The sequence below is a fragment of the Bubalus kerabau genome, chromosome 5 (genome assembly GCF_029407905.1).
Source record: "Bubalus kerabau isolate K-KA32 ecotype Philippines breed swamp buffalo chromosome 5, PCC_UOA_SB_1v2, whole genome shotgun sequence".
Classification (NCBI taxonomy): domain Eukaryota; kingdom Metazoa; phylum Chordata; class Mammalia; order Artiodactyla; family Bovidae; genus Bubalus; species Bubalus kerabau.
The window spans coordinates 110,770,946-110,798,072 of NC_073628.1; the positions used below are offsets into that span (position 1 = coordinate 110,770,946).

At 37.4% G+C, this 27,127-nt stretch overlaps 1 protein-coding gene across 5 annotated transcripts in view; it reads left to right on the forward strand.

Moving 5' to 3' along the window:
- Positions 1–27,127, forward strand: part of RABGAP1L (RAB GTPase activating protein 1 like) — a 742,566-nt gene that overhangs the window by 412,001 nt on the left and 303,438 nt on the right. For all 5 annotated transcript variants that reach the window (XM_055582719.1, XM_055582720.1, XM_055582718.1 and 2 more), the window contains exon 14: positions 18,899–19,012. In XM_055582719.1, coding sequence (XP_055438694.1) covers positions 18,899–19,012 — 114 coding nt within the window. The remainder of the gene's footprint in view (positions 1–18,898; positions 19,013–27,127) is intronic.

The following is a 27,127-nucleotide window of genomic DNA, read 5'->3' on the forward strand; positions in this document are numbered from 1 at the left end:
CTGAACAAGAATATCTTCCCCTGCTGTGTCCACAAGTCTGTTCTCCTATATATTCCATATATATATGATACTTATTTTTATTTTTCTGACTTACTTCACTGTGTATTACAGGCTCTAGGTTCATCCACCTCTGACTCAAATTTGTTTCTTTTTGTGGCTTAGTAATGTTCCGTTGTATAAATGTACCACAACTTCTTTATCCATTCATCTGTCAGTGGATATCTAGATTGCTTCTGTGTTCTGACTGTTGTAAATAGTACTGCAATTTGAGGTACATGTGTCTTTTAGAGTTGTGGTTTTTCTCAGGGTATATGCTCAGTAATGGGATATATGATAAGGAATCTGAATGCAGTGCAGGAGACCTAGGTTTGATCCCTGGGTTGAGAAGATCCCCTGGAGAAGGGAATGGCAACCCACTCCAGTATTCTTGCCTGGAGAATTCCATGGACAGAGGAGCTTGGCAGGCTATAGTTCATGGGGTCACAAAGAGTCAGACACAACTGAGTGATTAACATGGTAGATTTACTCCTAGTTTTTAAAGGAATCTCCATACTCTTCTCTACAGTTGCTGCATCAGTTTACATTCCCACCAGCTGTGCAGGTGGGTTCCTTTTTCTCTACATCCTCTCCAGCATTTATTGTTCATAGATTTTTTTTTTTTTATGTTGGCCATGCTGACTGGTGTGGGGTGAATCTTCTTTATAGTTTTGATTTACATTTCTCTAATAATAAGCAATGTTGAGCACCTTTTCATGTGTTTATTGGCCATCTGTATGTCTTCTTTGGATAAATGTCTGTTTTGGTCTTCTTCCCCCTTCTGCCCCCCTTTTTTTTTTTTAATTGAATCGTCTGTTTTTCTGATACTGAGCTATATGAGCTGCTTATATATTTTGGAAATTAATTCTTGGGCAGTTACTTGGTTTGCAGTTATTTTTGCCCATTTTGAGGGGTTGTGTTTTCATCTTGTTTACAGTTTCCTTTGCTGTGTAAAAACTTTTAAGTTGTATTAGATCCCATTTAGTTTTGTTTTTATTTCTATTACTCTGGGAGGTAGGTCAGAGAATCTTGCTGTGAATTATGTCAAAGAGTGTATTACTTATGTTTTCCTTTAAGAGCTTGATAGTTTCTGATGTTAAAGTCCTTAATCCTTTACAGTTTCTTTGTGTATGGTGTTAGGAAGTGTTCTAATTTCATTCTTTTACATGTAGCCATCCAGTTTTTCCAGCATCACTTATTGAAGAAGCTGTCTTTCCTCCATTGTGTATTCTTGCCTCCTTTGTCAAAGATAAGGTGCGCATAGGTGCATTGTAGTGAAGCGAATGAACCCAAAGCCTCTTACACAGAATGAAGTAAGTCAGAAAGCGAAAAACCGGTATCATATATTAACACATATGTATGGAACCTAGAAAACTGGTATTGAAGAAACTAGTAGAAAATAGACTTGTGGACACAGAAGCGGAAGGTGAGGATAGAACAAATTGAGAAAGTAGCATTGACATATATATACACTCAAATAGTGGGAAGTTGCTGAATAACACGAGGAACCCAGTCTGGTGCTCTGTGATGACTTTTAGGGGTGGAATATGGGGAGGGAACACCCCACTCCAGTACTCTTGCCTGGAAAATCCCATGGATGGAGGAGCCTGGTAGGCTGCAGTCCATGGGGTCGCAAAGAGTCGGACACGACTGAGCGACCTCACTTTGACTTTTCACTTTCATGCATTGGAGAAGGAAATGGCAACCCACTCCAGTGTTCTTGCCTGGAGAATCCCAGGGACGGGGGAGCCTGGTGGGCTGCCGTCTATGGGGCCGCACAGAGTCGGACACGACTGAAGTGACTTAGCAGCAGCAGCAGCAGCATGGGGAGGGAAGGGAGGGATGGGAGATAAAATTATGACTGATTCACATTGTTGTATGGCAGAAACAACACAAAACTGTAAAGCAATTTTGTACCAATTAAAAAATAAAATTAAAAAAAAATTAAGTCTATCTTATCTGAAAAAAGAATATTTAAGAAATGGATGCTAACATTTATTTACTTAAAATTTTTTTTTTAATTTTATTTTATTTTTAAACTTTACATAACTGTATTAGATTTGCCAAATATCAAAATGAATCCGCCACAGGTACACATGTGTTCCCCATCCCGAACCCTCCTCCCTCCCCCCTCCCCATTCCATCCCTCTGGGTCGTCCCAGTGCACCAGCCCTTCTCCAGGGACTCTTTAATTAAAAAATCATTTAAAATATGAAACCCATAAATTTTCATTTTTCCTGAATTGGAGTTCTATGTAAAAGTTGCTTGTCCCCGGGCCACCATACCCACCAAGCCTTTCAAGTTGTTCTGATACTTCTTCATATCAATATTTGGTATGTAAATATCAGGGGCAATATATTGTCCTTTGATAAGGCAGAGTAGAGTACTAAAAACTCAGGTGCAGGCTTATGTCATTCTGCTAATTTTAAAGCCATTTTCTTCTTAGACCAGAAACGTTTTTCAGATGTTAATTGATCATGTTTTATTTGGCATTTGAACAGAGTAGAGACAATGTTGACTAAGTAAACATTCTGAGCATCTTTGTCTTCTATTCACTGAGAAGAATCTTTATCTGTTCCCTGCCTTCATGTCTTCAGGGACCTCAGATCAATCCGCTATATCTTAATTTGATCTTATTTTCCAGGTCATCAATTCAGTTTTTCTGTGCCTCACAGGCTTGGTATTCACACTAATAATGGTGTCTGTCCATTGTTATCTAGATGTCCTCATTTTCCTCTCAGTCTTTTATAGTTTTGAACAGATCTTTCTAATTCTATTCATATCAATATCTGTGGCTTTTAACTAATATTTTCTCAATGTTTAAGTAAATTTAATACAGCTTTTTTGAGAAGTCAAATGTGACTGGTTTCTATCAAATATGGTACCTTCCTGGGTCAGGAAGATCCACTGGAGAAGGGATAGGCTACCCGCTCCAGTATTCTTGGGCTTTCTTTGTGGCTCAGCTGGTAAAGAATGTACCTGCAATGTGGGAGACCTGCGTTTGATCCCTGGGTTGGGAAGAGTCCCTGGAGAAGGGAAAGGCTACCCACTTCAGTATTCTGGCCTGGAGAATTCCATGAACACAGTCCATGGGGTCACAAAGAGTTGGACACAACTGAGCGACTTTCACTTTCACTCGACCAAGTATTTAAAAGCAACTTGAACAGAATAATATGAGAGCAGTACTCAGAAAATGATCTGCCAAGTACTGTGACAATAGTCATCTGGATAAGACCGCCAGAATTAGCAAAAATATAAATATAGGATGCCCAGTTAAATTTTAATTTCAGATATAAAAATAATGTTTTCAAGTAAGTCAGTCCTATGCAATATGAAATCATAAGCAATTGAACTGGGCATCCTGTATTGTATGTGGGAACCCAAAAGCTGGGCCAGAGCACAGTAGTTTCTAACCCTTTTGGAATTATGAAATTTTAAAACAACTAAAGCTCACATTATAGTTGAGCACATTGGATTCAATACATTTTTTTATATGACACTGATTTTTGTACTAGTCGCCCTATTTAATCACGCAGTAAAATACAATAAAAAAGCTAACAAGTCAGGAGTTCTGCTCATGAAGTATTGTTGAGCCCTCCTCCCCTCCAGTGTCATTCTCTGCTGCTCCTCCCCTTTGCCCACATGGCCTTGATCTCTCTGGGGGTAATTGCATAGTGGTATTGTGATATCTGCTTTCAAGGTTAAAGCCAGACCACTTTTTTTTTTTTTTTTGCCTCATTTACCTCATCCCATCTCCATCTCTTTCCTTACATTTAGAAGTTGTAGATATTCCTCCAGTGGCAAATGCAGAGGTGTCCTCTTGACTGATACCTAGGTTCAGAGTGCTTTATCTTTGTTGTTTAAAGAATCAAAATCCTTCCCCTCTCTGTGGTGCTTAGATTTGCTGTGTTTGTGACAGTGTCATGGTCCTACTGTTCCCGTCATGTTTCAGGGCTGTGTTATTTACCATTGTGATCTTGAACACATTATCACAGCCGTAGCACGAAATGCCAGCTCAGTGGCTTCTTAGGCAATTGCAGCAAACACTATCTTCATAAAGCATTTCAGCCTCTGCTAGGTTGAAGATAGATTTAAGTAAAATGTGTGCTTTCTGATGATCATGATAAATCTGTGTACAGACTTCTTTGATTCTCTTCTGTATATCAGGAAGTTAGCATTATGAACTAAAATGTGATGACTTACTCCAGAGTTACCTCCAAGTAGCCCGTGACAAAGCAGGGTTTTGAATGAGACTATTTCTTGTTCGTAAAAATGTTAACCATGGATTTGGTGATGATAGATAACATCCTTCCTTATGGTGGTTTTTTATCATTCTTGTTCCCAGGGAGCTCAAAGCATTTCACAGGGCAGATATGAGTGACCAAGCACAGAAAATTTACCCCAGCCTAGTTTTCATTTGTGGCTCAGTGTGGGACATGACCCACCCTTTACTTAAGTAGAAATACAAGCTCTTTCTTTATTCTCTGCCCTTTTGCTTTGGTTGACCATTTTCTTGTGTCATAGAATCATTTATTACACAGGTATTTTTGTTTAGCCCCTACTGCATAGGGTACTGTATGGGTTACTATAAAGGACCATCTTTAGTGGCCAGGAGCTTAGCGGAGATAAAATGTCTTACCCCAAGGCAATATATAGTAAGTTTTAGTTAAGTCTATAGAAGTTGGTATTATCAGAGCATAAAGGAAGAGGGTATTATTTTAATTTTGGATCATCAAGAATGTACCAGGGAAGAAATCTGATATGATCCTTTATAAATGGACAGGATTTCAGAAGGGGAAAATGTGGGAAGTAGGGTCATCCAAGAGAGAGGAAAGTACACAAAAGCATTAAAACTTGAAAGAACAGTGAAACTTAGGGACATGAGATGTGATTCAGATGGAATAGAGTAAGGATTTGTTTCTATTAGAGGATAGCAGGCGGGACCATACTGTAGATGGGTTTGAGTGCTGCTGCTGCTGCTGCTAAGTCACTTCATTCGTGTCCAACTCTGTGTGACCCCATAGACGGCAGCCCACCAGGCTCCCCCATCCCTGGGATTCTCCAGGCAAGAATACTGGAGTGGGTTGCCATTTCCTTCTCCATGGCAGAAAAGTGAAAAATGAAAATGAAGCCGCTCAGTCATGTCCGACTCCTAGCGACCCCATAGACTTCAGCCTACCAGGCTCCTCCATCCATGGGATTTTCCAGGCAAGAGTACTGGAGTGGCTTGCCATTGCCTTCTCCGGGATTTGAATGCTACCTAGGAGTAAAACAGTGCTTTATCACTTAGTATATAAAATGGATAAGCAATAAAGACCTACTATATAGCACAGGGGACTACAGCCAATATGAATCATTTTGTTCTGTGTCTGAAACTAATACAATATTGCAAATCAACTGTACTTCAATTTAAAAAAAAAACTATGCATTGCCAAAAAATAAACAGTAAAACATTTGTGATACTATGGAAATACAATGACAACAAAACAACAATGCAGTGCTTTAGGCAAATTAACCTAAGTATTGCACAGCCTGATTGAAAGAGAGAACATTTGTGGGTGATTTAGAGCCCATGGAAAGAGCCTGAGCTTAAAGCGATAATGTCCTGAACTATGGTGATGGTGCCAGAAAAAATATATGTTCTGCCTGACCTAAATGATGCTTGGTTTCTCCGAGGAATAATATTATTTTCATATTATGAACTAGTTACAAATTGTACCTAAGTACCTTGCAAGATTGGAACCATTATGTGTATATAACTTACCAAACACTTAAAGCTCTGGAAAATAAAAGACCTTTTATTTGTAGTTTTGTTGTTCTGCTCAGTCGCTCAGTTATGTCCGCCTGTTTGCAACCCCATGGACTGTAGCCCATCAGGCTCCTTTGTCCATGAGATTTTCTAGGCAAGAATACTGGAGTGAGTTGCTGTGAGTTGTTTAGCTGGAGTGAGTTTCCTCCTCCAGGGGATTTTCCGGACCCAGGGATCAAACCTGGGTCTCTGAGCCTCCTGCATCGACAGGCAGATTGTTTGCCACTGAGCCAGAACTAAGCCTAAATAAAAAAGCAGCGCTGGACAAACACCTGGGAAGAAACCTTTCAGCTCCCATAGCACTGAGTCAAGTCGAAGTAACTTCCACAAATGTCCATTTAATAAATGAGAAATAAATGGAGTTACTTTTAAAATTTCTTAATGTTTATAGAAGTTGCACTTTCTTTCCCTTCATTAGAAATTCAGACTTTAGTTTTTTAGTTTATTTATTTTTCAGTTGAAGGATAATCGCGTTACAGAATTTTGTTGGTTTCTGGCATTTTGTTGGATGATGCCAAACATCAACATGAATCAGCCATATGTAATGTATGTCCCCTCCCTCTTAAACATACCTCCCATCTCCCTACCCATTAGCCCTCTAGATTGTCACAGAGTCCCACCCTGAGTTCCTTGAGTCACACAGCAAATTCCTGTTGACTATCTGTTTTATATATGGTAATGTAAGTTACTCTTACATGTTATTCTCTCCATCCATCTCACCCTCTCCTTCCTCCCCCACCCACTGAGTCCATAAGTCTGTTCTCTATATATGTGTCTTGATTGCTGCCCTGCAGAAAATTTCATCAGTACCATCTTTCTAGACTCCATATATATGCATTGGTATACGATATTTTTCTTTCTCAGAAATTCAGATTTTAGAAATCCTGTCTTAGCAACTTGGGTCTATTAGGAACAAATTACATAAAAATATGTGGGCAGTATAGCATTTAAATCAGAAACAAACATATGTTGATTAAAGCAGAGGAGATGGTGGTGGTTCAGAAGATGACAACCAATGAAAGAGGACAGCCAAAGCACTCTTTCTTTTTCACTGTTTCTCTCTCTACTCTTTCATGCTACTGTTATAGAACTTAAATAGCTAGCAGCTCGAAAGATGAAAAAATTCTCATTTTATGAGTATCATATTCTTATGAGATAGAATAGAAGGTGTTAGTCTTTCTGAAGGATCCTAAAATCGAAGAAGAGAGGATCTGTGTCTTCCTTTGATTGAATTAATACTAATAAAGAAACTGAACCTATTAAATACTCTAATCCAGAGTTACAGTGAATAGGAAACAGTTTCCTGATTGTTGTCTAATGTTGATCTAAGTCTAATACTTCAAGCTATTTTATTGAGAAAGAGTTAACTATAAAGGATACTTCAGATTTCTAAAACATCATACTTAATGTAATTTGCTTCTAACAGGGTTTTGAACACATTAATTATGTAATTCATTTCCTTTCGCTTTTAAAGTAAAAAGACTAATATTTAAAAAAAATGCAGCACTTGAATGTGTCTTTAATCTTTGATGAATTGTCATATAAAATGAAGTAAAACTCAGTGAGAAAACTCCAGATAGCTTTTCATAATGATGATTTTTGGCAATTGCAATAGTGTTAGAATTTCTAACTTCTATTTTAAGATAGATCCATTTTGATTTTTTGTAGTTTATATAATATCTGTAATTATTTTCATGTGTCTCCTTTGATAGTAGGCGCAAGAACATTTTGGTATGCATTTAGCTGTGAATTTTTGGTTTGGATGTTTGTGACTCCTTATCTTTGGTTTTGGTGCAAATTATTTCCTTTTGTCACTGCTCTTGACTAAATGAGGTTAGAAGAGAATTGAAAACTCAGATTTAAAATTATATAACTTGAGTCTCTTCATCATAAAGCACACACACACATATATATAAATATATGCTTCCCGTGCCTGCTTCCCTTTTATGATTCATTCAGCACCCATTTATGAAGCACCTACTAAAGTCTCAGGCCACCAGGGAAACAAAGACAAGTAAGAACTGATTGTCTACCTTGAGGTGCCACTCAAATGGGGATATTCAGACATGGGTACCAATTAATTAGAAAAGCAGAGTGGAAGACTGGAGGACAAATTGATTTAGGGAGAAAAAGAGGGGAGACTTCTAGAATAACTCTTTCCATGTCAGCTCAGGCATGGAAACTCATTCCACTGAGAATCAGAATATAGGAAATTCTGAATTGAATGTTTGGCTTGTTTTAGATGTGGATTGGTAAGTCTGTTAGACCAGTAGTTCCCAAATAACAGTTAGTGGACTTTAGCTCAAGGACAGATAGATCTTTGTTAAAAATACAGATTGTCTGGAAGTGCTTAGAAATATTAGTAGATTATATCTAGGTGAAAGCTGGGTATTTAGCTTCAGAAATACATTATCAGATGATTCTGATAACCAGTAAGATTTGGCCTCTACTTTAGTAAAGATCCAGGAGAGAGAAGACAGATGGTAGTTGAAGTTACAGAGATGGATGTGATTTCCCAGGGAGAGCATGGAGAGTGAGCACAGAACAATGCTAAGGATGTAACACCATCAGATAAGGAGTAGGCAGAGGAGGAATCAGCAAAGAAACTAAAAAAGGAATATACTGTGTCAAGGAGCTGGAATATATTTACCTAGACCTTCCAAGTCTTAGAATAGTAATGCTCATCTGTGAGTCCATATAGAGAGAAGCAGTGCAGAATAAGTCTTTAGTTTCTACTCATTATTTGGCATTATTCCAAAAAGGATTAATCAGATTTCAAATGTACCATGTTGTAAAAAGGATTATACTACTTCCAGAGAAATCTGGAAAAATTGACCCTCTTGAACAGAGAATTATGAATACAATATCAGAAAAGAAAGTTGCTATATTAACCAGAATATGTAAAATAAAAAAAATACCTTATTGTACACTTTCTAGATTGAATTAGAATATTTAATTATTGAAGTGACCTTTGTTATTGAGAACTACAAGTTTTATAGTCTGTCAGGAACAAATTGTTCTGTTCTAGCCCCTTCCTATTTATTTTTATTATTGTTGTAATCAGTGCATCTTCTAGTCCTGCTGCTGCTGCTGCTAAGTCGCTTCAGTCGTGTCCGACTCTGTGCGACCCCATAGATGGCAGCCCACGAGGCTCCCCCGTCCCTGGGATTCTCCAGGCAAGAACACTGGAGTGGGTTGCCATTTCCTTCTCCAATGCATGAAAGTGAAAAGTGAAAGTGAAGTCGCTGAGTCTTGTCCGACTCTTAGCGACCCCATGAACTGCGGCCCACCAGGCTCCTCCGTCCATGGGATTTTCCAGGCAAGAGTACTGGAGTGGGGTGCCATTGCTTCTAGTCCTACTTGAGTAAAATCTTATGTTAATGGAAGCATGTACTGTTACAAAAAGGAATAAAATGGCAATTATGTAACCTGATTTAATACAAAAATGGACTTTTTCAAAACCCACACTCCAGTATAGAGTAACTTTATTGATCATAAAGGATTTTAAAAATATGCATATTATTGACATTTACTTAGAGTTGTTTTTATAGTTTGGGCTTCCCAGGTGGTGTTAGTGGTAAAGAACTCACCTGCCAATGCAGGAGATATAAAAAACTCAGGTTTGATCCCTGGGTCGGGATATCTCATGGTGAAGGGAATGCCTATTCACTCCATTATTCTTGCTTGGAGAATCCCATGGACAAAGGAGCCTGTCAGGCTACAGTCCATGGGCTTGCAAAGAATCAGACACGACTGAAGCAGCTTAGCATGTACTGTTTACTTACACTCACTCTCCTGTGAAGTTCCAGATGATCCTTTATACAAGTTATAGGATCATATCCATAGTTGTGTGACCTATTTTTAATTTAATGGGCTTTACTGATTACATAGAGGTTTTTGAGAAACTCAATGAACAGATGGCAACATTTGAGGTTCTACATTAAAAGTGAGTTTTTGAAAAGTCATCTGAATTGACACGGTATTGGAAGACTATTTTATTGTGAATAATATGTTGTCAAAGACTAAAAGGAAGGCAATGATTCATATCCTTGAATAGGGAAAATTTACTGGTGAGAATACAACAATGAAAACTTTTATTTGTTGATGGCCTACTTGTCAGAATTTAACCAGTTTCAAAGTAAAGAGAGGGAACATAATCCACCCAAGACAGCCCTTGCTTCTAACACTAATTGTGTCAAGGTGTTAACCAAAATCACCCTCAGGTTCAGTAATTCACTAGAAACAATTGCAAAACTCCATGAAAGCTGTAATACTAATGTGTGTGTGTGCTTAGTCTCTCAGTCGTGTCTGAATCCTTGGAACCCTGTGGACTGCAGCCTGCCCGGCTCCTCTGTGCTGACATCATATTACAGCTACAGCATACAGATTAAAGCTTGCCAAGGGATGAAGGATGTTGGGCAGACTCCATGAGAAGTGCCAAGCATGGTGCTTCCTTTGTCCTTTCCCAATGGAGTCATGGACCATGTAGTTTCCTGACATCAGTATGTGAACATGTGCTGGGAGTATTGCCAGTTAGCAAAGCTTACTTGAATCTTGTCCAGAGTTTTTATAGCGGATTGTTCATGTAATGTTTATATGACTGACCTTTAGCCTCCAGCTTCTCCAAAGATAGAACTAATACTCTGTGCTTCAAAAACCCCATGATGAGTCACATTGCTAGGCTATTGGGTGGTCATGCCCACGTGCAAACAAAGACTTCCTGTTAGACTTGGTATCACAGGGGCCTAGAGATCACCTCCTAGAGTCCAATGGCAAAAGCCAGTCCTTTTTTTGGGTAAGGTTACTCTTCACTACACAGCAGTTCTGCAGATGAGGCTCAGCTGAAACAAGAGTTCACAAAACTGACTACAGAGACCATAGCAAATGAAATAACTCCTTGTTGTTTGCAAGGTTAAGTTAAAACATCTTCATTCAAGATTAACTTTTCATAGTTTAAATCCCACTCACCTTGCCCTTTTATAAATTTCCTTCGCTAGTCAGAATCATATTTCCTGGGCATGCCAAGTGCTTTCCTGCTTTGCAGCTTCTACTCACACCACACTTGTCAGTGTGTTCTTCTGAGATCATTTAGCTTTGTTGAGACTGTCTTGTCCACAATGCTCAGCCTAGTCTCCATCTCCTGTAGAAGGTGACTTTTCACCATTTGATCCCTTCTATAATCACTTTCATTGGAAAAGACTCTGATGCTGGGAGGGATGGGGGGCAAGAGGAGAAGGGGACGATAGAGGATGAGATGGCTGGATGGCATCACTGACTCGATGGACATGAGTCTGAGTGAACTCCAGGAGTTGGTGATGGACAGGGAGGCCTGGCGTGCTGCGATTCATGGGATCGCAAAGAGTTGGACACGACTGAGCTACTGATCTGATCTGATCTGATCTGATAATCACTTTCTTTACTGAATTCCTGTAGCCAACATTACTCATATCATTTACTTGGCTGTTAGCATATGTTTCCTTCCATTTTGTCTTTACAAGTAAATCTTAACCTCTAGCAATTTAGGGACATTATGGACTATGTCTTATACCTTTCTGATCCTGTAGATCCTAATACAATGTCTCACCCATAATGTTAAATAAATATTTGAATGGTAAGCTTTCATATAGACACATGTAACTAGGAACACATTATTCAAATATATTAACTGAAACATCTCATAACAGTAATCTCATTTATCCTAACAAATTTCTGAGGTAGCCAGGTTAATCCAGGAGAGTATCAGAGTGATGTTTAAGAATTCATTGAAGACATCTGCAAACATAAAGGTCAGCAAAATGCTGGAGAATGTTCAGAAAAGTATGGGCATCGTGCTCTACCTCAGGGCCTTTCCTACAAAGCTTTTTCTTTAAATATTTGAATTCTTACTCAGAGAAGCAAAACCACTCTACCTGAAATACCATCCCATTCCTCACTGTATCTTGTTTTATTTTTTATAGTAGTTTTCACTAAACAATATTATATACTTGTTTATGTATTTCCTCTATCGAAAGAATGCAAACTCTATAGGGGAGGGACATTGACTTGCTAACAGTGATATCCTCTGCTCCTAAAGCAGTGTCTGATTCTTAGCAGGTACTCAGAAAAGTAGATGTTGAATACATAAACAGATTTGAACTATGCAGCAAATAAAAAGCTTAATTTTTAATGTATATTCAATTTTTATGTTGTCAATTCAAGACAATTAATTGAGAAGCAAAGAGACGCATCTAACATGATTGAAGGAATGATAGAATGTTTTACAAATTATTAAAATATTCAACCTATTACAACAATAACTAGTATGTATGAGGTCAAAGTAAATACAATGATAAAATAATGATTAGGTGAAAATAGGCATATTTATCAAATGCTGGTTATCAGAGGCATTCTTTAAAGTTTTATAGAAAAATGAAAGTTATTCTTACACAATGGTTAGTAAATATATAGCCCTTAAAACTTTTATTTATCTTAAAAGAGTTTAAAGGACTGTTTTGATAAATTTTATAATTAATGATTTAAATAATTTATTTAAATATTTAAACAATAATTATAATAATCTAACTTTGGAAAATACTAGCATATTTTCCAATCTGAACTAACAGAGTTCAGTTATTGTGCTTCATTTTAACCAGAGTTGCAGAATTTATCATTGCCCATTGATACGAGTTTCCAAGACTGTCAAGTACACCAGTTGAACCTTTATTTTGAGACAGTGAGTGGTCAGCAGTCCTGGGAATGAGGGCATACCCAAATATGGCCATAGATGCATTTGGAGTCTAAAAGTAACCCCAGATATTCATCATGGAGAGGTACCTGACTTGGATTCCCTAGGATTTCAGGGAAATCCAGGCTGTTCTCATAGACTACAGTGCTTCTTAGTCTTCTAGTCCCCAAGAAATGCTTTATTCTAATCACATAATTCCCGCTGCACTCCCCGCAGTCCCTTCAAGATTAAGATATTCGTTATGGATATTGACTGGTCTTATGAAGACAGTACTTCCTGTCCCCTCACTTTACCCCTGCTCTTTGTTCTCACTGTTGCTACTTCCCCTAAGAGATTTTCTTCTAGTTGAAGCCAGAATACGGCTTATATTTTTGACCTTTGTGTCAGGCTTTGATTCTGAGACATCTGGCAGCATGTTTGTGCAGTTCCCAGGAAGCAGCTTGCTAACAATATGGTTAAGTTGTCATTTACTTCTTTGCTTCCATATTACCCTGCTGATGCTGAGACTGCCCCTGCCCATATTCAAGAAATGAAGGCTGACAGTGATCCAGCCTTTTTGTGTTACTGTTTCTAGCTCATGATTTTAGTAGCATGTTTGAAACTAGAATGAACTTTTTATGTTTTCTCCTTTCATCTCTGCCTCTTTGGAATTTTGGCAAACATCAAGGCAAGTAAATCAGAGCCACCACTGCAAACCCATCTGCTTTCAGGGACATGTGAGCTGACTAGTTTGTGATGTTTCTCCACAGATCTAGCTCCAGTATAGAACTAAAGGAGGATCCCTGTGGAGTTAGAATAGAAGGCACGTTTTAAGGTCAATTTTTTTTCTTAGGCCCTGAATCATTTATCTGCTGACAGCTTGTGGCTATCTATGCTTGGTCTACATTGGCATCTCTAATAATACAAGTTGACATGGTACTTAAAAGTTGAAATGAAAAGTGAAAATTCACTTCTAGTTTGGATTTGACAATAGAGATTCATAAGAAAAGGTGCAGCGAGAGTTGTAAAAATGTAGCAAATCAGAGTACAGCCAAAGGTGTTTGTTTATCAGGACATTACCTTTTCACTTCATCTGGTGCTAAAGTCACATGTGACAACACTCATCCTCACTAGAATACTTTTCCAGTTGTTGACAGCCTAGAAATTGTTCCATAAAAAATAGTAAGGTATGGTCATCCAAACCTGTCTTCCTAATATTGTTGACACTTCAATGCTGTATTCATTTCTTTCTCACAACAAGTAAGTGAATGATGATTGTCTTCAAAGAAGAATTGAGAGGATTAGAAAGATGTCAGAATATATACAATATACTGGAAGAAAACTTATGTAATCCTCTTGATAACAGGCTGTAAATTGTCTCCACTTAAAATGATCAAGAGTTAATTGAGATACTTATCATACCTCTTAGCAATGGCTTTAAACTGATCTTCAACAAGCTGAATTATATATCCTTTGTCAGGCCATGGATTTTATCACACTAGAGATTGATGTATTGTTAAAGATAAGTTTTATTTTATGACTTAGCAGTTTGGAAATGAAAGAAAATCCTTAAAGGATAAACTCAATAGAAATTTCATTTCTGTGTTGTGGTAGTATCAAGGGAGTGTGGTTCAAGGAAGAAAGAAAAGACTTTCTTCCAAACCTCTCGCTACTGTTTCTGCTCTGAGTCAGCTTATATGTGTGGCCCAAGCTGATGCCTCCTTAGGCAGGATAGAAGATGATCTTATGGACTTTGCCTACCAGTGATTTTCTTGATGGTGATGGTTCAGCAGGGAGACTTGTATTAGAAACGGTGGCATTTGTTCTGTCCCTAACCGTGACTTCAACCCCTCGCTGATCCTCAGATGCTGAATTCTGAAGTAAAGAATGAAAATGGTAACTGTTCTGGCAAATTTAGCTTCTGCTGTACTCTGTGCTTGCCAGTCTCCTTTCAGGGTATATTTTTTTCTTCCATGAATATATGCAAAGCTGGAGCCAGAGTGTTCACACTGGCGTTAGTGGCCCCAGCATTGCATATTGGGTTAAACATCACTTTATCTAAATAATTGTTCACTTTTGCTTTTCATCATGGACTAATGGAAACCAGGATAATATCAGACATAATATACATAAGATGCCTGATAGAAAATTTAGAAGAGGGTGTATATGCATTAGTGCATCATCATGCTGAAAGCTCAAAGGAAATTGGTTTCATAATCACAATGTTTATGATATCTGAAGAAAAACAGTGATTTATTTCATTATTTAAAGTGTACAAATACAGAAGGATGTCTAAAAATAAATTCACCACAATTTTAAACAGCTGAACATGATCCTTAATGAGAAGAAGGAATAATTATTATTTTTTAAATTTATTTCTTTAATGAGTATTCTCAGATTTAGGGACTTCACTGGTGGCTCACTGATTAAACCTGCCTGCCAGTGTAGGAGATGGTGGGTTTGATCCCTGGGTCAGGATGATCCCTTGGAGGAGGAAATGGCAACCCACTCCAGTATTCTTGCCTAGAGAATCCCATGAATCAGGGAGCTTGGCAGGCTACAGTCCATGGAGTCACAAAGAGTCAGACACAACTTAGCAACTACACAGATTAATGTGTTCACTTGATAATAGGCAGTGTGTTAAGCACTTTAAACACATTATCTTATTCTAAACAACATGAATTTGGTATGACCATCCCATTTTAAAGATGAGGAAACTGAGTTTAGTGAGATTAAATAACTTGTCTGAGCTTCTATAGCTGTTACGTGAAGTAGCAGGAAATAGACCCAATGAGTTTGACTGGGCCCAGGGCCACTAAGCCACCATATTGGACTGAAGATCGGAATGGGACATACATCCACGGGAAAGTAAATTGTGGGTAAAGTTGTGAGTCTCTAGATACTGGTGAATTCGCCACCTGTCAGGAAGTGAATTCTTCCCTCTTGTCATACTAAGAGTAATTGTAAGGACTTGAGACTGTTTATGGGGCCCCTCCAAGAACATGACCTCATATCAATTTTGGTTGTGCTTATAAAATGTTTTTGGCCATATTTTAAGAGAGATTTTCACATGAAACTTTTTAACTCTAGATATTTGGATGGTCAGTTACTTGGCTTCTTTTTTGTCCTCTGTTCATTTTATTTGTTTCTTATAATTGGAATAAGTTTAAAAAAGGGATGAATATTGAAGAGAAAAATCATTTTGTCCTCCTTTTGCAGTGTTAGGTTTAGTGATTCCCTGACTCAAATAATTTAATGATTGAGTGGATAAATTCGGGGGATTAGATGTGGATTCCTGAGTATATAACATTCCTATTCTTAACAGTATGGGTAATTGGAAGATGATTAACTTCAGCTTTTGCTTTGAAAACACTATTATTTTCTCTAGCAATTTCATTCATAATAGTCTGTAAACAGAGTCTAGTGTACTTCTTCAGAGAAGGCAATGGCACCCCACTCCAGTATTCTTGCCTGGAAAATCCCATGGACAGAGGAGCCTGCTGGGCTACAGTCCATGGGGTCTCGAAGAGTCGGACACGACTGAGCGACTTCACTTTCCCTTTTCACTTTCATGCATTGGAGAAGGAAATGGCAACCCACTCCAATGTTCTTGCCTGGAGAATCCCAGGGATGGGGGAGCCTGGTGGGCTGCTGTCTATGGGGTCGCACAGAGTCAGACACGACTGACGCGACTTAGCAGCAGCAGCAGCAGCAGCAGCAGTATACTTCTTAGGGCTTCCCTGATAGCTTAGTTGGTAAAGAATCCGCCTGCAGTGCAGGGGACCCCAGTTCGATTCCTGGGTTGGGAAGATTCTCTGGAGAAGGGATAGGCTACCCACTCCAGTATTCTTGGGCTTCCCTTGTAGCTCAGCTGGTACAGAATCTGCCTGCAATGTGGGTGACCTGGGTTGGGAAGATCCTCTGGAGAAGGGAAAGGCAACCCACTCCAGTAATTCTGGCCTGGAGAACTCCTTTGGGGTTGCAAAGAGTTGGACATGACTGAGTGACTTTCACTTCACTTCAGTGTACTTCTTAACCTTCACTTAAATGAAAGGCATCACTGAATAATGTAGGTAAAAATAGCTTGTTTAGTTTATAAAGTGAAGTTCCAGAAATTGTTCCCTTAGTCAACTGAGAGCAATATGTAGGAAGAAAACTCTAGAAACACATATGTAGAAAGCTTTTAAAAGTAATCATAGTAAGGTAAAGTTTATTAAGTGCAGAAAAGTCTATGATTTTTAATGGTTTATCCTTAACATCCTATGGAAAACTCTGAGCAAGCTTTCTGCCCAACCCAATATTTTCATTTGATTTTGCCCCTTTACTTTTTAAAACAAACAAGGAAGGTTCAACTATTCATAGAAAAAATTGACAATATTATGCAGAGTTATAGCCTAGAAATTTTTGATAAATTTCTCTTTCTCTGAATCAGACTGTTGGCACCATTTAACATAGCATGATACCAACAGAGTAGGCAGTTTCTAGGGAATATAGTCCAATGATTTCTTTCCCACAGCATCTCAGAAAGTGAAAAGTAAGTTATCCTGAGAAGCAGTCGACACATGTTAGCCCCTAAAATAGTTCAACTTGGGAGGAGTAACATTTTCATTGGCTGTTTTTTTCAAAGAGTTTGTCAGTGGAGACTTACTGAAAAGAAAACCCACTGATGGAGGAAATCTGGACAGTGAAAACTTATCTGCCCGGTACCAGATTCCCCTGCTTAGACTCAGCATCAGACCAGATAAATCATTCATTTTGTAATATATTTCCATATATACATTGCCTTTATATTTACCTTGTTCTATATCCCCATTTTGCCCCAATAGTCTGTACCATTAGAAACTACATTGGCCATGATAAATGTAAACTTTCTATGTATTCTTTTATTTATGGTATGGTAATTTTTTGAAAGTTTCATTTTTATTTGTCTTTAGCATTCCATTCCTATAAGCCATCAGAATTTCCTCTGGACTGATTTATAATATGTTTGGTGTTTGCTGGTAGATTTGGAATGTTTCAGTTTTAGTTGTTTCTCCACATGATATATGATCTAATTACCACCCAGCATGATATAGCAGCTGAAATGAAAAAGGCAGCAAGAGAAGGCACTGGCTTAACTTTAGAGCTCATCAGCTACTCCTCCTTATATACTTTTCGGCTAGAAAAGAAAGAGAAATAGCATTTATTAAAGTAACTCATATATTAAACATTTTTTTCTTTTTCTTAATTTTCACTGAAAGAGGGGATTTGTTCAAATATGGAAACAAGATATTAAACAACACTTTTAATTTGCATTAGGAATCATTGATACTTCTTTAATTGTGGAGAATATTTTCATTATTGGGGTTGCTAGAAATAGTCTCATTCTATTTTCTTGACATTTAAACATATAAAACAAACATTGAGAAGAATAAAATCAAGTGAATGATTAATCATTTTTTTAAAGCTTAGAACTTACTCAGTTTTGAACTTTTAGATCCTAAATCTGTCTGGAAAAGAAAAGCCTCTGGATTTATATTTAAAGTGTATGTCATCTTAGGATGCTAGTTTGGGGGCTTTTTATTTTCTGAAGCAAATGAGTTGGGTAATTTACCTATTGGGAGGAAAGATTGATAATATTTTGTATTTTTTAAATGACTATGGTCTGAGTTTTCACATATCAGATTCTCTAAAAAGTCAGATAATATTTGGTTTGGGGCAGATGTGGAGAAACACAGACACTATCATTGTTTGGATTATGTGTGGTACAACAACTCTGAAGGGAAAGTACCTTAAATGGAAATGCATATATCCAGTATCCTAGCAATTCCACCTCTAGGAATCTGTCTTGAACATGTATGTATGGAAATATTCCTAGTGATAATATTTGTGATATAAATAGAAAAAATACAAAACATCAGTGATAAGAAAATGTTAAATAAATTGTGGTATGTCTATATCCAGATGTATCTCATTCTTTTTAATAGTTGCTCTTAAAGAGAATGAAATACATTTACATGTAGCAATAAAAAATATTCTATCAGTTATCCTGTTAAGTGAAAAGAGCAGAGAGCTTATGTCTATTTGTGGGTGTATGCAACTTCCCTCTCTCCTCTCCCCCTCACATAAATATGGATTCACACATCTAGAGATAAATGGGTGGAAAGATACAAAAGAAACTGTCGCTGGTATTTATAATATCTCTGGTGAATGGGACTAGGCATCTGGGAAGGAAGGCATGTTTTTTTGTCTTTTTTTTTAATGGAGGAAGTGGCAAATATTTTTTGTGCTGTTTGAAATGTTTTAACATGTACATACTATTTTTCATAATTAAGAAAATTTAAATTAATGACCAACTCTACTGTTTTTAGGACTCAGCCCAGGAGAGTGTTATTACTCGAGATATTCATCGTACATTTCCTGCACACGATTACTTCAAAGATACTGGAGGAGATGGCCAAGAATCTCTCTACAAGATCTGCAAGGTAGGGCCCTCTGCCTTATTTTTTTCTAACTTATTTTTCAGGGCTATATTCTAAGAACGCATCTTAAAGTTTTTTCGATTTTCTTTCTGTCTGCATTTCTTATTTGCCTTGTGCCATTGTTTGTCCTTGACACTAACACCACCAGATCCTCCATACTGAGTCCTGAAGGTGACTTTTGGGCTGCGTGCTCTGTACCTTCTTGTGGGGAGGGGCGGGGGTGGCATCGTCTGACTTCAGTTTGGCTTTGATGCTAACAGGAAAGGCACTGAAAGGTCCTCTTAGGCTACTGCAGTGAAGGCTCAGAGGATTCTCGATGACTCTGTCTGCCTGACAAGATAATGTGGCAGTTGTTGCAGTTTTTGACAGCAGGCAAAAGGAGGAAACAGGCTGGCACCTGTTTTGGATACTGGCAGGTTCTCTGATACTGTTGATATCCTCTGAGTTCTGTCACATCTTTGTGCAGTTTTTAATGTCCCGTTTTGAAATCTTTCTTCTCTCTCATTATTAGTAGACCTGGAAGAAAACTGTTACCTGATTTTCAGTAAATAGGCCTTGCTTAAATTAAAAAAAAAAAAAAAGACTTTATTAGTGGAGAATAGTTATCAGATTATTCATTTCTCAAAGTTCTGTTAGAAATGCAGAATAACTTTTCAAATCATTGTATATCATTAACTTGTATTGTCCATGCTAATTGAGGCTAGAGACTCAAAATTGCAAAATTTCCATTAAAAAAAGTTTTGCCCTTTATCCTCAAAGTTAAAATGTCCTACAAAGTGGGGTGCGTATATTCAGTATTTGTCCTTAGCTGCCATTCCAGTAGAGATGGTTAATGAATAGTGAGCTACACAAAAATCTTGTAATAATATGGAAAAACAACAAACACCATGGCTAATTTTCAAGCCAGATTACACGTTTCTGAATTATCAAATTTAGCCTTTAGTTAAGTATTAAGTAGCAGAGATTAGTAAGTAGATAGTCAGAAATACACTCACATATCAATATCATTTTATATTTACTTTTTTAAAAAAATGACACTTATAAAAGAAGTGCTTACATGTGCTAATCAAGTAGGATTGATGTTCTGCAAATGTTACACTTTGATTAAAATCCTTCTTGCATGTTTGTGTTTTAGCCTTCTACCTACTCCTATCTTGTCTTTTTTTTTCCCCTCATTTCTTTTCTTTTGATGTAGCCATATTGGAGGATTATAAATGTACACACTGATCAGAAGTCTATTTTTATATGAATATATCATTTAGAGCTAGAAATATATTACTAACTTAAAGTCTGACAGTGTACTGATTTCTGGAAGGTGATATGACATCTAGTCTTTAAAATGCCCCAAAACATCAAATACCACAAAAAATGTATCTTATTCATTATATGCTTGTAAAAACGAAGTGTAATTATTAAGATTTTTTTCTACCAGTTTTGAAATTTTACAAGCTAGTGTCTGGCTTGTATCAGGAAGATATAAAAACTTATCTAGTCTCTTAAGTTATTCAGAAAGATCTGGTTTATGGTATATGGAGCACCGTTTTTCTCCTAGACTTTAGTATATTTTCAGCCATTCAGTAACTTTTCTTGCAATTTGTCTCTGATTGAATGTAGAAACTTGTTTCACATATCTGAAACAGATGGCTCGATGTGCTCGCAGCCTTTACCTCACAATTTTGCTCCATTGTAGTGAACCAGTATTTGCCTCCTTATGTAAGATTTAGAGGGGAAACATCCAAAACACTACTAAACACAAAGATAAAAGCTAAATAGTTGGTACATTTAAGTAGTTGATACCCCTTGCTTTTGTATTACGGATAATAATCCAGCCTTGAATTCACTAGAAAGTATTTGGTATACATTCCCACAGCTTGTGTAGCCATTTTAGATTATCAGGGTGTGTTTTGTAATATGATTACACAGTTTTAAACTCTTCCTGAGTAAAAAAATGTTATGAAAGTGTAGCTCTAAGATACATTATAATTGCTAAGTAGCTTAAATCGCACTGAATTTCATGAAAATGTGGAAAACCAAAAAAAAAATTATATTGAAAACGTTTCAGAATTCAAGATAGTAAATAAAAGTTCCTACGGCTTTTAATATTGTACTAAAATATATATTACCCAAATATAACTTTTCAACTGTCTTTGATGATGGAGGAGAGGAGAGATGAATATATGAGAAAATGTTGGAGAAACCAAAATTTGCTGGGGTCCTGCCTTGTGGACCACTTAGTTTGTAACTGACACAATTCCTTTTCCTCTTGAGCTGCTGTGATTTAGTAGTCCAGTTCTCTTGCAGGAAAACCTGTGATGGTGGTGATAATCACAAATAGTTTAGATTAAATATTCTTCTCAAGTTTGTACATCCACTTTGCTTTTTGTATTCAGTTTGAGCCATATGAGCTCTATCCTGCCATGTATGACTTTGAAGGTCACTGAGTATGATGTACCTATTCTATCATTTTTATTTCTAGAATAGTATCTAACATCATACCTCACAGTCTCAGCAATATAACTGAGTTTCCATTCTGGATACTTTGCACAAAGCTGAATAAGCATTAATAAAACCTTGGCATTAAATCAGCTATTTAGTTACATAATCTGTAAATTAGGACAGTTTTGCTTCTTAAGCCATTCTTATTGTTTTCTTTCCTTAATAAGTTTTGTCCTATTGCACTGACCTGAACCTCTATTATAGTGTTAAAATGAAGTAATGATAGTAGACATCCTTGTCTCACTCTTGATTGTAAAGGAAATGCATTTAATGATTTACCACTAAGAATGGTGGTATTCACATAAGCAACACATTTATAGACTTTTTTTTTCACACAATACCTTCCAGGTGTTATAATAAATTCAAATTTGCAGAGTACTTTCACATATATCACCTCATTTATTTCTTTTTTTTTTTAATTTTATTTTTAAACTTTACAATAATGTATTAGTTTCGCCAAACATCGAAATGAATCCACCACAGGTATACTGTGTTCCCCATCCTGAACCCTCCTCCCTCCTCCCTCCCCATACCCTCCCTCTGGGTCGTCCCAGTGCACCAGCCCCAAGCAACCAGTATCGTGCATCGGAACCTGGACTGGCGACTCGTTTCATACATGATATTATACATGTTTCAATGCCATTCTCCCAAATCTCCCCACCCTCTCCCTCTCCACAGAGTCCATAAGACTGATCTATACATCAGTGTCTCTTTTGCTGTCTCATACACAGGGTTATTGTTACCATCTTTCTAAATACCATATATATGCGTTAGTATACTGTATTGGTGTTTTTCTTTCTGGCTTACTTCACTCTGTATAATAGGCTCCAGTTTCATCCACCTCATTAGAACTGATTCAAATGTATTCTTTTTAATGGCTGAGTAATACTCCATTGTGTATATGTACCACAGTTTTCTTATCCATTCATCTGCTGATGGGCATCTAGGTTGCTTCCATGTCCTGGCTATTATAAACAGTGCTGCGATGAACATTGGGGTACACGTGTCTCTCTCCCTTCTGGTTTCCTCAGTGTGTATGCCCAGCAGTGGGATTGCTGGATCATAAGGCAGTTCTATTTCCAGTTTTTTAAGGAATCTCCACACTGTTCTCCATAGTGGCTGTAATAGTTTGCATTCCCACCAACAGTGTAAGAGGGTTCCCTTTTCTCCACACCCTCTCCAGCATTTATTGCTTGTAGACTTTTGGATCGCAGCTATTCTGACTGGCGTGAAATGTTAACACCTCATCAATGAAATCTGTTCTAGAAATGTAATATGCTGTGCTCTTAAATTGATAGAGAAATTATTAAGAGAACTTAAGTTAGAGTAAGTGTAGAAATCGACTCTAGTTTCAAGGATACAGTCTGACTTTGTAGTTAAAAAGTTTTCAGTGACTCTGATGAAATGAGGAATGATCTGAACTGTCAGATTAGAGGGAATACTGGTAAAAACTCACTGTCATGTTTTAATGGCCCTGTCAATTTTAGTGTTTGACTCTTAATATCTTTTTCAGAGTAGGAGGAAATTGAAAAGGTTCAAAGATTCTTCCGTTGTCATAAATTTATGTGTGGAAGTGGAACTGAAAGTATAATAGGATTCATAAGATTCTAGAAAAAAGAAGGTTTTGACACCCTTCCCCTCCTTTCTCTCTCCTCTCCCTGCCTTTCTCCCTTCTCTCCCTCCTTTCTTTCCTATTAATTATGTCAATAACATATTTTAAAATAGTGTCCTTTAAAGGAGGAAGAAGATACAGTCTCCCCAAGTATCTTTAGCACTTTTTTAATTTACATATGATGTAAATCTGGTTTTAGTTGGGAGACAGTTTGGCATAGTTTAAAGGACTAAACTTAAGAGATCCGGTTCTGGTCTTACTTCTCCTATAGGCAGATTTAAGACTTTGGGAAAATCACTTCTTAAATTCCCTCCTCAGTAAGAGTGTGGGGTGTGATAAGATTATTCTTATTACAGTTTGCTTGAGTTTTTTTTTTTTTTTTTCTGAAATATGACATATTGAATGAGGAATCAGTTACTAATAATTCCTATATTAGGTCCCAGCTCTGTTTGTCAATACCAGGACTATAAATGGGTGTGATTTTACTTTGAAATCCTTACCTTGCTTTCTGTTACTGTGTTTGGGAGTGTGTTTCATGCACGCATGACATGTAGTACATTTAGTGATTTACTTCTAGATATACATCTCTTTATAAGACCTAAGACAAGTCAGTCATAGTAATTAGCTAAAACATTGTTCACAACAGATTAGACTGAAGTGACTCTTGTGCAGTTTAATTTGAGGCATGTTGCTTTTTCAAATTTTCTGATTCCAGCAAACTGATTTATATAAAAGAGGCTACTGCTGTGAATTAAAGTAAGGGATTGAGCATATTACAGAGAAATCATACCTCTGTTCATCTGGGTTAATAATTGGATAGAATAATGGTTTATAGAAGGACAAAAATAAATGTAACCCCTGTTGCAGCAAATATTTTTCTCAAAAATGAGGTTGTATTTAATGTAAGAACTAAAGCATTTCAGGAGTTATTTTGATACCAAAATGATGAGTGGTCTGATACATGATTTTTACAGAATACAAATGATTACTGACTCTTGTGAAAGTAGATACAGTTCTGTATTATTTATATTGTTTTCTTGATTTATGGGGGGGTTGATTGAAGATTGAGGGCAGGAGGAGAAGGGGACGACAGAGGATGAGATGGTTGGATGGCATCACCGACTCGATGGACATGGGTTTGGGTGGACTCTGGGAGTTGGTGATGGACAGGGAGGCCTGGCGTGCTGCGGTTTATGGGGTCGCAAAGAGTCGGACATGACTGAGCGACTGAACTGAACTGTGACCAGGGATGAGTTGTTACAGGATTGATAGTACTTTCAATACAGTTTTGTACCTATTTGACTACTTGTAATGCATCTCCCTTCCTTGGGGTTACTGAATGATTCCTAGTTTGAAGGACATTTTCTGAACACATTATAACCTACTATCATCCTTCCTCTAATCTATTAAATTCTTGATTAATGTTGTTTTATTTTTCAATTCTCAGTTCAGTTCAGTCACTCAGTCGTGTCCGACTCTTTGCGACCCCATGAATCGCAGCACGCCAGGCCTCCCTGTCCATCACCAACCCCCGGAATTCACTCAGACTCATGTCCATCGAGTCAGTGATGCCATCCAGCCATCTCATCCACTGTCGCCCCCTTCTCCTCCTGCCCCCAATCCCTCCCAGCATCAGAGTCTTTTCCAATGAGTCAGCTCTTCGCATGAGGTGGCCAAAGTACTGGAGTTTCAGCTTTAGCATCATTCCTTCCAAAGAAATCCCAGGGCTGATCTCCTTCAGAATGGACTGGTTGGATCTCCTTGCAGTCCAAGGGACTTTCAGTTCTAGAATTTCCATTTGATTTTTTTAAAAGTAGATTCTAGTTCCTTGGTTAAATTACTTTTTTCCCCCTTTCATTTTCTTGAACAGATTAATCACAGTTATTTTAAAGTCCAAGTCTGATAAAATCTAGTATCTGATCACCTATGAATGTATTGTGGCTCAGCTGGTAAAGAATTGGCCTGCAATGTGGGAGACCTGGGTTCAATCCCTGGTTTGGGAAGATGCCCTGGAGAAGGGAAAGGCAACCCACTCCAGTATTCTGGCCTGGAGAATTCCATGGACTGTATTGTCCATAGGGTCACAAAGAGTCGGACATAACTGAGCGACTTTCACTTTTACTTTACATGAATGTATTGCTATTTTCTCTTGATTTTTATTTATTCACTCATGTTTTTTGCCTGCTCAATCATATTTAATAGAATTCTGGGTCTTGTGTATGAAAAAGTATAAAGGCTTTGGATGATGTTATTTTATTCCGAGCAGATTCAGTATTCCTCTGTTAAGAAGATGGAGTATGCCGTATCCCTTTGAGTCAGTTTTGACTTTATTTTTTTGCTTGGAAGGTTAGGATCTTCCAGGATCTTAACTAAAAGTCTGAGATATTTCCTGGAGACCTTCCTCTTTGATTGGCCCTACCTTTAATTTTTGTGTACCTGATAGTGTACAACCACTGAAAATCTCTGCTGAACTATTCTTAGTATTATTATAGGCACTTTCCCACAAATTTCCCCTTCTATAAGGTATTACATATCTCCTGTGAGGAAATATGAGAGATCAAACCTTTATAATGTATTCCTTAAACTTTTCAGTAGACATATTGCTAGTTATTAGTTTCAGAGTTTCTGGAGGAGGGGGAAACTCACTGATGATCTTGTTTACAGGGGGATAGTAGATTATCATATTGCTAAGACTTAATCTTTCAGAGTAAGAGCTTGTTTAATTTTCCCCCCTCCTTTAAATCAGTCATTTCAAATTTTAGAAGAATTGGCTATTTCTGCTTCTTTTATGGAAGGACAGTTATGTTTGTAGCTATTCAGAACATCAGGTGCATGCTTACACATATACATACACATAAAAAAAATCTTTGCAACCTAAAGTTGAAAAGCTTCACTTGTGTGTATGGTTGGGGGTTAACTTCATGCTTAGCTTTTGCATAAATATTTTTAAAATATTTTTTATATTTGTTAGTATCATTAAAGTCATACATTAAGGATGTTTGGATATTTTTTCTCTTTAATACACATTAATAGGATAGACTTTGTATGAGTCAGAGCTCAACTGGGAAGACATACTGTTATTTTAAATATGGAGTTTTCTTCTGAAACTGTAGCAGTGAAAAGGTCAGGTTTGTGAAGCTGGAGTTCTGGAAAGAGAAGGAGAGATTTGTAATGCTCTTGAGAGCGTCTGAAGAGGTTTTTAAAATTTCTTTATATGCATAAGCACATAAGAGCTTTTCTTGAAATAGCTTTGTAGTTTCTGTGGAGCCTGTAGTCTTTCAACTGAAAGGCTAATTGAAGCCGTCACACCATTATTAGAATAAAGAAGAGAAATGGTGGGATTATGAGGATAATAAAAATGTATAAAATTAGAATACAGGGATTAGAGTATATCCTAAGGGTTTGATTATAGTCACTCTTTTAAGAAAACATTACTCTTTGAGGAAAAGGAGAAAAGTAAGGTTACTTTTTAAACTAGAAAAGGAAAAAACAAAACTAGCCTGCAAAGACATACACAAAGAACCTTCAAATAAAGTGGTAATCGTGGTACCTCCTGAATTTATGATTTTTCTCACAATAGAGGTGTGTTTCTATACCAGATTCAGATGCCTTAAATATCCTAAGTAATAAACTCTTCAGTTATTTCTGAGTTAGTTAGCTGTAGAACTATGGGCACTTCCTTCCTGTTTACCAATTGCTATGCAGTTGGCAATGTCTTTATAACTCTGAAGCCTCCTCCTTAACCAGACCTCTTCTCACATGTCTTAAAGACCTTGGAAGGGTGTGAATCTGAATTGCTCTCCTCCTCCTTCCCATCTGTCCAATTCTTAGTTGCCCACTTCCCTTGTGAAGCTTGTCCTACCCACTTCTACCCACAGTGATTTAGAGATTAAAAATACTCTCGCACAATTTAGGTTATTATGGATTATATTTTGAACATTATCTGATTAGTTTCATTTATGTCTTTTCTGCAGTGTGTTCAGTCTTGGAGGGAAGAGGCTGTCTCTGAC